General features: G+C 39.9%; 1 protein-coding gene across 1 annotated transcript; it reads left to right on the top strand.

Annotated features, from left to right (window-relative positions):
- The first annotated feature begins 6,510 nt into the window (after positions 1-6,510).
- LOC107556015 (nodal homolog 2-B-like) lies at positions 6,511-13,644 on the top strand. Its single transcript, XM_016238981.1, has 4 exons — positions 6,511-6,787; positions 8,156-8,899; positions 11,453-12,231; positions 13,492-13,644. The coding sequence occupies exons 1-4, from the start codon at positions 6,511-6,513 to the stop codon at positions 13,642-13,644; spliced, it is 1,953 nt and encodes a 650-aa protein (XP_016094467.1).
- Positions 13,645-14,840: the final 1,196 nt, after the last annotated feature.

Below are 14,840 nucleotides of genomic sequence, written 5' to 3' on the forward strand. Positions count from 1 at the left end.
GGGCTCAAGGAGATCGCTACTTAAACCCTAAGCAGGGAAGCAATCATTGAGCTAGCACATAGCTATCCTCAGATAGCTATGCACCTAGGAAGGGGCTATGTTACGTCCTCCTCAGTCTAGGGGTTAGGAGGAAGAGCAGAATTATAATAAACCTTAACCTAAACTAGAAACCAACATTGGAGAGCCCCTGCCCACTGTTCCAGACCAATTGAAACAGATCACAATGTGATTGAGCCAAAAGATTAAAAGTTTATAGCCAAATAAATAACCTAACAAATACATAAGATTCCAAATAAATCATACAAGGGACCACTAGATTAACTTTGGGAGGGAGCAAGGCAAAAATAACAAACACAGAATCTAACTATTTTTACACAACTAAATAAACTCTCCAAAATAACATTTCTAAACCTAACACTTTAACTAACCAAAAAAACAGGAGAAAAAGGATATACAAAATAAATGGCACCCCCCTCCCTACGTCTCCCGTATAAATTAACACTTGGTAAAAGAAAGAAAAGGAAACTCCAACAATTACCATCCTCCTGCACCCAGGGGGTACAGTTCCAAGATCAACTAGTCTCATATAATCTTCTTTATGATTTCCCAACCATGAAATAATACCTCACATGGCACACAGGACTCAATGAGAATTAATAAATAGTCTTAGACCAGTAGACAGGGACTCAACAAGAGAGACATCAAGTTGTTCTCAGCGTAGCATCTCTCCCGAACTGCAGAATTGGACAGCTTTTATCTCCAAGCGCAAGATCGAGAGGGCGAATCAGCAGAAGGAGATTCTCATAGGCGCTGATTATCAACAGGTGGCACTCGTTGCTCATCCTAAGAGAGCGGGAACACGATAGAAACAACAGGCAAGCACACAGCGAGCACAATAATACATCCCCACACTTAAATTTACAAATCCACTGAATTGTAAATAATCAACATTAAACTCTAGGACTATACACTCTAGATAAGGCATCCGCTATCACACTATCAGAGCCTTTTTGATGTCGAATGTCTATGTTGTACTCCTGGATTATTAATGCCCAAGTGCATCAATCGCTGGTTAGTGTTGTACATTCTGGACAAAATATAAGCAGGTTGGGATCAGTGTACACAACAACAAGAGTGCTGCTATCACCTACATAAACCTCAAAGTATTGTAAAGCTAGCAATAAAGCTAAAGCCTCTTTCTCGATGGTACTGTAGTGAAGCTGATTCTTTGAAAATTTCTTAGAGTAGTAGGATACAGGATGATCCACCCCTTCAGCATCCTCTTGTATCAGCACCGCTCCTGCTCCGGTAGCACTCGCATCCACCTGCAACTTAAAAGGTAGATCGAAATTGGGGGCAAAGAGGAACAAAACTACACTAGTTCCTTCACTGCTCTAGTAGCGGGTAGTCGCACACATAATCGTTAAGATATATTGATGACCCGATTTAGATAGAGGCAATGGCCCAACACAGTCAATTATCAGATGCTCAAAAGGCTCGCTGATAACTGGAATAGGTTTTATCGGTGCAGAAGGAATGACCTGGTTGGGCCATTGCCATTCCCAGAAGGGTGACCAACTGAAACTGCCCAGACCACAGAGAGTGGGCTGTCTACTTACAACCTTTAAGAGGGGAGACAGCACTGTCTATGCCAGGGCTCAGGAGACATCTACTTAAAAACCCTAGGCAGGGGAGCAATCATTGAGATGGCACATAGCTATCCTCAGATATCTAGGCTCTAGGAAAGGGGACCACTGCAATTTCCAAGACCATCACCAGTGGGCTGTCTACTTAAACCCAAACAGGTGAGACAGAATAGTCTAGGCAAGGGGCTCAAGGAAAACCCCAACAAGGGGAGCAGTCTCTGAGCTGGAACACAGCTATCCTCGAATAGCAGATTTCTAGACAAAGACTCAGCGCTTACTTGAGAGAGCTTGTGCCAAGGGGAACCCAACCTAGTCTTAGAAGCCAGGCTAGAATACAGCTGCTTTCAGACCGCTATATTCCAGAGCAAAGTAATTAGAGCGCGATTAAGGAGTAAAAGGTGAACTGACAACCGAATTTAGCTGCAGTGTGTACGTGGCCATTGTGCCTCATTACAATGAGCACGTAATACTGAACACATGTGCTCTTCGCCGAGACAATTATGCAAAAGCAGAATATGCCCTTGAGTGTTAGAATCCAAACACAGAGCCATATATTCCCTAAGGCGCTGCTCGACTAAATATCCGTGGGATCCTAAAAAGAGTGTCTGAAACCTTGGAAACGGAGGCACACACTTTCTACACCTGCCTTGGTCTTTCACACGCACTTCAAACAAACTGCTAAAGACAACAAAAGTTGGTGACGTATTCAGCACGTGCCCTTTTATACTTCCGGGAACCCACCTATGATGTCACGGGCCATGTGGACCAATAGGATTGGCGTTTTTTTCACACGTGCTTCAGACAACGGTCATGCTGGGAGCATTCCCCAAAGTGTCCACTAGAGGACACAGCGCAAGTTCCCTAGAAGGGGAAACAAATGTGTTATAGGAGCATCCCCCTTGCCTCCAAAATTAAACACAAGAAAAAGTGATTCATGTTCTTTCACTATAACGCCCCAGAAAAAATGCTACTATAAATGTAGTAAGCATAGTAATCAATCTACATTTCATGTTAATATTTGCAGAATGATGTGTAGATCCTATCATATTTTAATAATAGAGTAATAATAATAGAGTCCAGTGAAGGCTGCCATACAGGTTCCTGTCCAGATGCTGCTGAGGCCCGAGAGAGGAAAGCTCTAAAAGCTCTAGGATGCCCACTTTACAGCTTTTTCAGAGGTCCCATCACACTGCTGCCAAACAGGTTCCAAAGATCCTGTCAGGATCTCCAGAAATCACTGTGAATGCCACCCTAAATATTCCTGATTGTGCTGCTCCAGAACCTGCTGAGGTCAGAGAGGGCTGAATCAAAGGCACCACAATGGTCACTCAACAGTGCACATTTTCCCTGATCCCAGAGCTTCTTGTCCCGGCCTGCAGGTTCCTGCTGCTGCAACCCCAAAACCCACTACAGCTCCAGAGCTCTGTGTTATGGCAGCCCCAGTTGCAAAGCTTTTCAGAGGTTCCTGGCATGGCATGACAGACAGGGTCACACTAATGTCCGTCACGTTCACCATAAAGGTTCCTCTCATTATGGTGCAGTGATTCATGCCATGGCTGCCAAAGAAGTTCCAGCCAAGGCCGTCAGTGTTACCAGTCGTAGCCTCAGCCAGAGCTGGTGTCCAAGCTGCTCCAGTCCCAGAGCTCCTCTCTTAACCTCCCTGGTCCCAGAGGTTGCTGCTAAAGCTGCTCTTGTCCAAAAGGATTGTGTCAGAACTGTATCATAGGATCCTTTCCTATCACTGGTGGGATTCCTCTATAGTACACCTGTGTGCCACATTAAAACGACAGCTTTATTTTTTTCAAGTTTTATAGTTCAATGAACTTATTACAATAAAAACAAACCATCACTTTTATAATACAATGGAGTTCAATGCCGAACACACTAGACAAATTGTAAGGAATAAAACCATGTGCTTGCGATGTCAGTGACCTCTAATGAGAGATATGAAGCTGGTCCTTATTTTTCAAAAGTTTTTTTTCCAGATTGGGCTGTGGCTGACATAGATAAAGACAAGGTATTATGTAGGTGAGAGTCAGTTAGTTTACTTCGCAGTTTACACTTGTTCAAGTTCATCAGACGGAAAGTCTGCTCAGAGAGGTAGAGACAGCATCACTTGCACCTGTTTGCATGTCTTTGGGTACCTGTTTGCTGGGACACATTTGGAGAAGTCTGTCAAAGGAAGGGACCTGAACTTGTATTTCAGTTCTGAATCACACTGAAGCTCAATTAGTTCCATCTGAAGGTCATCACTGACTGTATCCACACCGATGGTGAAGGGTTACCTCAAAGTCAGTAGTGTTGTGTCTGAAGTCCTCAAAGCGACTGTCCAACTCCTGGATAAGGTTGCTGAGAACAGCATCATACTCAGGGACCTCCTCTTTCACCATGCCTACCTCTCGAAGACAGGGAAAATGGGCTAAATTTCCTGCATGTGGGGTGAGAAACAGAGAAAGAAAGGGGAACAATGTGAGAGTGTGAGTGAAACAAGAGCAAAGCAGGCATGTGAAAACAGAGGGAGGAAAACAAAATAAATAAATGACAAAAGAAGGAAATCTGTTAATTCATGACAATTTAAGAAACTTTAAGGCGAATTTGATCAGCTTGATGCACAACAAAAATACCAATGCTTACACGACTGACTATAAATACAAACTCCACATATAAACATATCCAAATATAATTAATAATAATAATAACTGCACATAAAATATTCTGAATATTATAACTGTTAAGGCTCTGAAGTGATCAGAAAGCTGGGTGATAATCTGGTCTTTTCCCTGGAGCTGAACATTCAAAACATTGAGCAGCTTTGTGACATCCACAAGGAAAGCCAGGTCAGAGAGCCATTTCTTATCAGTGGGCACTTGAATATTACCATTCTCGCTTTCCTGAATAACTCTCAAAAAGCTCAAAAAAATCTCCTGAGAACATTTCCTCGGCTCAGACGTATTGCGCATCTCATCCAGCAGTGCCTTGAACAGTCGGTGAGAAAGCACCTTAGAGCATATATTGTTGAATCACATCCACAAGCCAGACAGATTTTGCACATAGCTGTTCCTGATGTAAAATGCAGTGGTACGTCACAACTTTTCCTCCACATTCACTGACTTTCTGAGTCACCAGCAAGGCCAGATTTCCTCCCTATCATTGCCGGTGTAGTGCCGAAATTTGCACCCTGCCAAATTATGCACCCCCTAGTATTGGTAGGTTTAGGAGTAGGTGTGGGATATGGGAGAGGGGTTAGGAGGGGTTAGGATTAGGGGTGGGGTTGGGATTAGGCAATCAGGTAGCGATTTCAACGAGGGGGTGCATAATCTGGCAGGGTGCAAATTTTGGCACTACACCGGTGCTCCATCAGTTGTAATGCCAGCCATCTTCTCCCACTTTAATTCGTTTTTTTTTCAACACTCTCTCAACAGCAAAAAAAGAGCTTCTCCTTTAGTAGTACTAGAAAGGGTCTCAATGCCAGCCAGCTATTGTGTCACTTCAAAATTTTCATTTACTCCACATAAAAAAATACCAACAGCTGTGCAGAATCAGATACGTCGGTGCTCTCGTCGCAGGCTATTGAAAAGGCAGAGAACGCACCTGCCTTTGCCTTGATTTGCTTGCCGATGTCTAGTGCCATGTCCTCTATGCGTCGGGTAACAGTATTTCTTGACAGGCTGATTTGTGAGAACATCCGCACCTGAGAAGGACACACTGCTTCTGCAGCCACTGCAAGACATTCCTTGATGAACTTTCCAGTAGCGAAGGATCTATCTATCTATCTATCTATCTATCTATCTATCTATCTATCTATCTATCTATCTATCTATCTAACTTTTATAATATTAAATAGAACAGTTATGTAATATATATTATATATAGTAGTATATAATGTATATAGTCTGAAATAGTTGTATAATATATATTTTTTGGTCACACTTTAGTTTTGGAACTAATTCTCAGTATTAACTAACTATTAACCATGACTTATGTCTCAAGGTAGTTGTTAAGTTTAGGTATGGGGTGGATCAAGGGATCTAAAATATGCTCATGCAGAATAAGGCATTAATATGCGCTTCGTAAGTACCAATATACTAGTAATATGCATACTTAGTTAATAATGAGAATTGGTCCTTAAAATAAAGTGTTACCATTATTTTAATACTACAGAATAGCTGAGTAACTGCTTGTGTATCGCATGGGCATTTAACATATAAATAAATACCTAATTTGATTTCAAAGTACACTCTTAAAAATAAAGGTGCTTCACGATGCCATAGAAGAACCTTTTTGTCTAAATGGTTCCATAAAGAACCTTTAACATCTGAAGAACCTTTCTGTTTCACAAAAGCTTCTTTGAAGGTTCTTCAGATTATAAAAAGGTAAGAAAGAGATGGTTCTTTAAAGAACCTTTGACTGAATGCTTCTTTGTTGAACCAAAAATGGTTCTTCTATGGCATCGCTTGAAGAACCTTTTGAAGCACCTTTATTTTTAAGAGTGTAGACATTTCGCTGGTAAAAAAAAAAACATGTACAATTTTGAATCAACAAGATGGTTTAACTTTGGGTGGCCCAGAATCAAAGGATGTCGCTGTCACGTTGGAGCAGACGAGTGTCACGCCTCGCGCAAATAAAAGCCTGCGCAGTTTCGAGAAGCAGTGAACTTGACAGCTCCGCTCTCCTCTGATGTGCCTCATGGATCAGAGGGATTCCGCGCACGCTCCAAGATGACAGAGGTCACCAGGGGCCAGCTGCACGCTTTAAAAGCACTGTCCACAGCTCGGCCACCCCGATCACTCGGACCTCAGACGAGCCAGGAGGAGGAATCGGACGCGGTCGATCGGTTCACAATTGAAAACTTCATTGATTCGCAATGGAAACTCAGCCAATCGTATTGTTCGCTGTCTTGGTGGTTTCCCTGATGCAAGCGGGCTGCGTAAAGATCTCTAACCGCGGCGCGCTCGTGGGAGAGCATCGTAAAGCCTTCGTAGGTTCATATTCCGACCTCAGTCTCCAGTCGTATCCCAGGTACCCGCTGTACATGATGCAGTTATACAGAGACTTAAGCGGTAAGATGCCTGCTACTCCAGCCAGTGCCGACAGCCCAGCTCTTCACCAGTCCGACTTCGTCCTAAGCCTGATTGCGCAAGGTAACACGCATTTTGCTTTAACCTGCCTAATTAATTTTTGTATGCAAAATGTGCTCAACCTAACAAAAAGGTCACATGGTACACTGAAAATTCACATCTAAATTGAATGGTTTTATTCAACCACTGAATCGATTTGCATCGATGTATACTAGCAAAACTCACTTAATGGGGTAAATCAGGGTGCCACTTTTTACAGTGCACAACCATGTCATAACTAATCATTCACCAGCACCATATTTCGTAGCCTATTTCATTACATTTATGTATCTGGCAGACGCTTTTAGCCAAAGCGACTTACATTGCATTTAATGTAGGCTATACATTATATCTACCAAACATGATATTGCATCCTTATACGAACTGTACCAAGTCATTTTGTAATTTGTCAGGAATATAGGTCCGAATGCAAACAAGCAAGCAAGATTTTTCGTGTTAGTAACAATGCACATGCGTTTTAAAGAAGAGTAAAAGAGTAAAGCCACAGCATCTGGGGAACTTGTGGGCTCTTTATCAGCTCTCGAGCTATCTGACCCGCAGGTTTTACAACTCAGTAGTGTCACAATGCTTATTCAACTTTAAAGAGCTGGCTGTTTTATGTACACGGGTGTGTGTATTAGCCCTTCAGACGTCTGTTTGAACGCAAGGTTCAATACACATCGCTTGTCAAGCAGCTCGTCCTTCCTGACAGTGTGCTGACATTTGGCCACGCTGACAGAAACTCTTGTTGCGGTACTGAATCAAACTCATGAAGCCTGGTGAAAATAAACTGACTACATTTCACTACCGAATTTAAATGAAGAATTTTTTAATAATCTCTAAAAGTAATGGGAAGTGTAAAAGTAAAACTTTATTAGCCTACAGTAATTGAGAAAAGGTCAATTTAGTTATGCTGAATACAAAAGGTGGCACAATTCAAAAGAAGTTAGACATTCTACATTTAGGCTTCATTTTCTTTATGAAAATTATAATAATTTATTTGGCTATATTATTTACTTAACATTTTGTCAATGACTTAGGGGATGTTCACACATGACGCGTTCTTATTAAGTTAAAATAGGACTATTACTAGAAGCAAATCGATGCAATGATCGAGTTTGAACATTTTTTTAAAGGAAGATAATTCTTTTTTTCTTCTTTTCAGAAAATGTCACTTAATTAACGGGTTTTTAAAAAAGTTTTTTTTTTTAGAAAAGTGTCAGATAATTCTTAAAATAGCTAGTTTGGAGCATTTCATTGTGCTTCGTCAACCTTTGAATGCAAGAAATCATATTTTGTGTGAATGCTCCATTAATTTCTATGCTGGGTAAGTTTATTTGACCTAATGTGTAGCTAAAGAGGGGATTCAAATATTTTCTGTTTATTTTCCAGACTGTCATCAAATTGGTGAGCGATGGTCCGTCACTTTCGACATGTCTTCCCTCTCAGCGAGAGACAGCATTCAACTTTCAGAGCTCCGCATCCGGCTGCCAGCGTTTTCTGCATCCAGACGCGTTATTGTGGACATCTTCCACTTACAGACACAGGATTGTGAGTCTGACTCTGTGTTTTGTCACCATAAGCGACTTTTTATAGGCAGCATCAAGTCGGTGCCCGGCACTTCAACATCGTCCTGGAGAGTTTTCAATGTCACGGAGTTACTCGAGCACTGGTTGAATCAGAGAACCGAGGCACCTGAACAGATCCCGACACCTGATGCCGGAGAGGACACCGGAAGCGGGGAAGACTTACCTGAACCTGTTACAAATAGCTGGAGAAGAAAAATCCAGCATCCCACAGCAGAACGAGTTATGATTGTAGTTTTCTACAAAAACAAACTTTCCCACAGTGGCCAGCAGCGTGCCTCCAGCTTGATCAATACAGTGGCTGTCTTGGTGGTTTCCCTGATGCACGCGGGCTGCGTAAAGATCTCTAACCGCGGCGCGCTCGTGGGAGAGCATCGTAAAGCCTTCGTAGGTTCATATTCCGACCTCAGTCTCCAGTCGTATCCCAGGTACCCGCTGTACATGATGCAGTTATACAGAGACTTAAGCGGTAAGATGCCTGCTACTCCAGCCAGTGCCGACAGCCCAGCTCTTCACCAGTCTGACTTCGTCCTAAGCCTGATTGCGCAAGGTAACACGCATTTTGCTTTAACCTGCCTAATTAATTTTTGTATGCAAAATGTGCTCAACCTAATAAAAAGGTCACATGGTACACTGAAAATTCACATCTAAATTGAATGGTTTTATTCAACCACTGAATCGATTTGCATCGATGTATACTAGCAAAACTCACTTAATGGGGTAAATCAGGATGCCACTTTTTACAGTGCACAACCATGTCATAACTAATCATTCACCAGCACCATATTTCGTAGCCTATTTCATTACATTTATGTATCTGGCAGACGCTTTTAGCCAAAGCGACTTACATTGCATTTAATGTAGGCTATACATTATATCTACCAAACATGATATTGCATCCTTATACGAACTGTACCAAGTCATTTTGTAATTTGTCAGGAATATAGGTCCGAATGCAAACAAGCAAGCAAGATTTTTCGTGTTAGTAACAATGCACATGCGTTTTAAAGAAGAGTAAAAGAGTAAAGCCACAGCATCTGGGGAACTTGTGGGCTCTTTATCAGCTCTCGAGCTATCTGACCCGCAGGTTTTACAACTCAGTAGTGTCACAATGCTTATTCAACTTTAAAGAGCTGGCTGTTTTATGTACACGGGTGTGTGTATTAGCCCTTCAGACGTCTGTTAGAGGTTCAATACACATCTCCTGTCAAGCAGCTCGTCCGTCCTGACATTTGGCTCTGACAGAACCTGATGCTGCGCCACTGAGTGAATCTCACCAAACCTGCTCAAAGAATGATTACTTATTATTTTCTTTTTGGTTACACTTTATTTCGATAGTCCACTTTAGACATTCTATTAACTATAAGTAACTTTGTAACTACATGTCAACTACATGTCAACTAATTCTAATTAATTTGCAACTACATGTCTACTAACTCTCAGAGTAGACTTTTAAAGAGCTGGCTGTTTTATGTACTCGGGTGTGTGTATTAGCCCTTCAGACGTCTGTTAGAGGTTCAATACACATCTCCTGTCAAGCAGCTCGTCCGTCCTGACATTTGGCTCTGACAGAACCTGATGCTGCGCCACTGAGTGAACCTCACCAAACCTGCTCAAAGAATGATTACTTATTATTTTCTTTTTGGTTACACTTTATTTTGTTAGTCCACTTTAGACATTCTATTAACTATAAGTAACTTTGTAACTACATGTCAACTACATGTCAACTAATTCTAATTAATTTGCAACTACATGTCTACTAACTCTCAGAGTAGACTTAGGGTAGGTTTAGGGTTAGTAGAATAAGTTGACAAAGAAAGTGTTAGAAGATATTATGCAGATAGTCTACTAATACTCTACTAACTGCTAGTTGACATGTAGTTGCAAAGTTACTTACTGTTAATAGACTGTCTAAAGTGGACTATCGAAATAAAGTGTTACCAAAATAATGTCACAATACAAAATTAATATATTTTATTTATATGACCTGTTCTTATTTAGTAGCTTATTAAGTAGGCTACTTATTTTACTAGAAATGCAAGAATCTTACTATGAAGGTTTTTCTTTTTTTGAAAAAGGAAGATCATTCTTTTTTTCCCCCCTCTCTCTTTCTTTTCAGATTGTCATTTAATATTGCTAATATTGTGTTATTGAATTAATCTCTAGCCATACTTGTCTGTTATTAAAAATCTGTTTCAATCTGATTGTAACGTTCATCTGATTCCTTAAAAATTATTTTCAGTGTTTCAGGCCTACTCGTTACATTTTAAAGACATTTTAAGAAGCATGGCCGTTAATTCTTAAACTTCCAATAGTTTTGAGCATTTCACTGCGCTTCGTCAACCTTTGATCTTTTGTCTGAAAACTCCATTGATTTCTATCTATGCTAAGCAGGTTTATTCGATCCACTGCCTTGTTTAGTAAGAGGTGATACACTCTTAAAAATAAAGGTGCTTCAAAAGGTTCTTCAAGCAAAGCCGTAGAAGAACCATTCAGGTTCTTTAAAGAAGCATCTCTCTCTCTTTCTTTTCAGATTGTCATTTAATATTGCTAATATTGTGTTATTGAATTAATCTCTAGCCATACTTGTCTGTTATTAAAAATCTGTTTCAATCTGATTGTAACTTTCATCTGATTCCTTAAAAATGATTTTCAGTGTTTCAGGCCTACTCGTTACGTTTTAAAGACATTTTAAGAAGCATGGCCGTTAATTCTTAAACTTCCAATAGTTTTGAGCATTTCACTGCGCTTCGTCAACCTTTGATCTTTTGTCTGAAAACTCCATTGATTTCTATCTATGCTAAGCAGGTTTATTCGATCCACTGCCTTGTTTAGTAAGAGGTGATACACTCTTAAAAATAAAGGTGCTTCAAAAGGTTCTTCAAGCAAAGCCGTAGAAGAACCATTCAGGTTCTTTAAAGAAGCATCTCTTTTTGTAATCTGAAGAACCTTCTTTCGCCCCAAAGAACCTTTTGTGAAACAGAAAGGTTCTTCAGATGTTAAAGGTTCTTTATGGAACCATTTAGACAAAAAGGTTCTTCTATGGCATCGTGAAGCACCTTTATTTTTAAGAGTGTACGAACATTTTCTGTTTATTTTCCAGACTGTCATCAAATTGGCGAGCGATGGACCGTCACTTTTGACACGTCTTCCCTCTCAGCGAGCGACAGCATTCAGCTTTCGGAGCTCCGCGTCCGTCTGCCAGCGTTTTCTGCATCCAGACGCGTTATTGTGGACGTCTTCCACTTACGCAAACAGGATTGTGAGTCTGACTCTGTGTTTTGTCGCCATAAGCGACTTTTTATTGGTAGCATCAAGTCAGTGCCCGGCACTCCAACATCAGGCTGGAGAGTTTTTAACATCACAGAGCTACTCGAGCACTGGTTGAGTCAGGGGACGGAGACACCTGAGGACGGAGAGGACACCGGGAGCGGGGAAGACTTACCTGAACCGGTTACAGATAGCTGGCGACGAAAAATCCAGCATCCCACTGCAGAACGAGTTATGATTGTAGTTTTCTACAAAAACAAATTTTCCCACACTGGCCGACAACGTGCCTCCAGCTTGATCAGTACTGTGGCGCACTCCAAATATGTCGTCCTGAACCGGGCACCAGACGCAGCTCAAGCTCGACGCCACAAAAGGAACCGGGTCGAGAGGATGCGCGCAACGGCTGATAGAAACGCCACGGGAATAGTAACACCTCTAGAGCAACAACAAGGGTCACTTTGTCGGCGAGTCGATATGTGGGTGGATTTTGATCAGATTGGATGGGATGAATGGATCGTGCATCCAAAGCGTTATAATGCTTACCGCTGCGAAGGCGAATGCCCAAGTCCGCTGGACGAGTCTTTCAACCCAACAAACCACGCCTATATGCAGGTGAGATACTTAACAGTTCATTCATGTCAAAAGAAAAAAATATAAATTAAAAAATATTTTACAAAGCGACAATTGTATAGCTAAAAATTATTAAAATTATTATTATTATTATTATTATTAGGGGCCAATTATTAATAAAATTGATCTAAATGATAAAGTAACAGGGAACATTCTCATAACTTTGCTTGTTCCGGTGTTCTGACAAATAATGCTACCTATCAGATTATGCTACCAACACTGTATTTATTCTACTGTAAGGGTAGGTTTAGGGTTGGGGTAGGTGTACATGTTAATAAAGCCTCACACCTTATTAATATCATGCTGGAAGCAAAATCTGATAGGTAGCACTTTTCGCTATCGAATTATGCTACCATCTGTTTTAATGGGAGGTAGCAAAATCTGACAAAGGTTCTTAGAACAGTTAAAGTTCTAAGAACATTAACAGAATGTTCGCTTAAAGTTATCTGATCTGAATAATGTTCTTAAAAGATTAGTAGAAAAACATTATTTATACATCGTTCATGGAATGTTTTTTTTTCTAAAACGTTTTAGTTGGATGTTTTTAAACATCCAACTAAAACGTTAAAACGTTTAAAACATTTTTAAATGTTATTGCTTGATTCAGAATGCCCAACAACATTTAAAAGTAACATGATAAAAACGATAAAATGGAATGTTGCCTTACCGTTCATACACACACACACAAACACACACACACTCACACACACACACACACACACACTCACACACACACACACACACACACACACACACACACACATACATATATAAAAATGGAAACATACTTTTTGGGAGTTTACAAAACATTCTTAGAGCATATTTTTGTTAGCTGGGCTATTTATACATAGTACAGTATTTGTTGTAATGCATATAATTTTATGTTGATTTGAATCAAAACATCCTTACAGGATGATGTTCATTATCTTTCTGTAATAATAAACTATTAAGAATAACCTTTGGCTTTGAGATGAAAAGAATAAAAAAAACTGAAGGGGAATGTAATTGTCATTGTAAATGAAAGTACTGTCACAATGTCATTTTTAATGCAATTCATAATTGTTCATTTTTACTACTCTATAGGCTATGCAACATGTCATTTATTTTTTGTGGGGTGAAAAATGACCCCACTTCGACCAAAACAAAACGATCAAGAATCAAAAGCTTTTTAGCGTTTAATTGAGGTGTAGTTAACGGAAATAAATAGGGTGATATAATGTTCTGCTTGCTTTCTTTTTCCAGAGTTTGTTGAAGCTTTACCATCCGGAGCGCGTCACCTGTCCGTCATGTGTGCCGACGCGCCTCAGCCCGCTCTCCATGCTGTACTATGAAGGCGATGGTGTGGTCATGCGCCACCACGAGGACATGATCGTGGAGGAGTGCGGTTGTCAGTGAAGTGTGTTGCTGTGTTGTCATAGAACTCTGACGATGCACTTCCAGTGGGTTGCTCTAATAACGCTTACAAGGTTTAAAAACATTCCATAATTACGTTTTTGAACGAAAACACATGAGTTTAGAGAATTCCAAACAAAAAAAACCACTGAAATGCTGTGCAACTTAAGGAAATATTTAATATTTAAAAGAAATTCATGTAAATATTTTGTATTTGGGATTTTTATTTTTTATTTGGGCGCGTAGGCTATATTTTTACTTAATGTAAATATGCATTGTGATAAAATGTGATGTGAAATGTGTTTTTTTTTAATCATTATCAGCAGGTTTGATACATTTTTATATAAAATATATAAAAACAATAAAGCGGAACATTATTTCAGTATTTTATTGTGTTGACTTTGTTATATGTTGTACTGTTGTTTGGGCAATCATCATTTTAGTATAGCCCTAGTGATTTCTTATTTGTATATTGGTTTACTCAAATGGTGCTTTAAATTAATTAAATACATTAGCAAAATTCTAAAATGTTTTAACATTTAAAAGAAATGTCTATAGTGAGTAAAACTGACATTTCTAATGCTTGATGACATTGGTGGCTATAACCTGAACACACATAATTGAAATGCAAAGGAACCGTTCACCCAAAAATGAAAATTTGCTGTAAAGGCCATCCAAGATGTGGATGAGTTAGTTTCTTCATCAGGTTTGGAGAAATGTAGCACTGCATCAGTGTCTCAGCAATGGATGCTCTGCAGTGAATGGGTGCCGTCAGAATGAGAGTCCAAACAGCTGATAAAAACATCACAGTAATCCACAGCACTCGTCCATCAGTTAACATCTGGAGAAGATAAAAGCTGAAACAAATCCAGCATTAAGATGTTTTTAACTTTAAAAAAAAACTTTTTTAACTAACTATAAATTGTTACAAGTAATACAAGTCCTCTATCCATAATATAGCTTTCTCCAGTGGAAAAATTCTTCTCATCTGAATCAGGAGAGAAATATGCACAGATTTGGGATATATAGCCTGTGGGTGTATTTTGATGCGAGAGGACAACAGGGGATGGACCTTTTTACCGGAGGAATTATTAGTATGGATTATGGCCTGGTATTTTGACCAGAAGTGACGGTTTATTGTTAAAACAGATGATCCAGCATTAAGATGTTTTTAACTTTAAAAAAAACTTTTTTAACTA

This window comes from Sinocyclocheilus grahami, unplaced genomic scaffold (assembly GCF_001515645.1).
Source record: "Sinocyclocheilus grahami isolate Dianchi unplaced genomic scaffold, SAMN03320097.WGS_v1.1 scaffold553.1, whole genome shotgun sequence".
Lineage (NCBI taxonomy): Eukaryota > Metazoa > Chordata > Actinopteri > Cypriniformes > Cyprinidae > Sinocyclocheilus > Sinocyclocheilus grahami.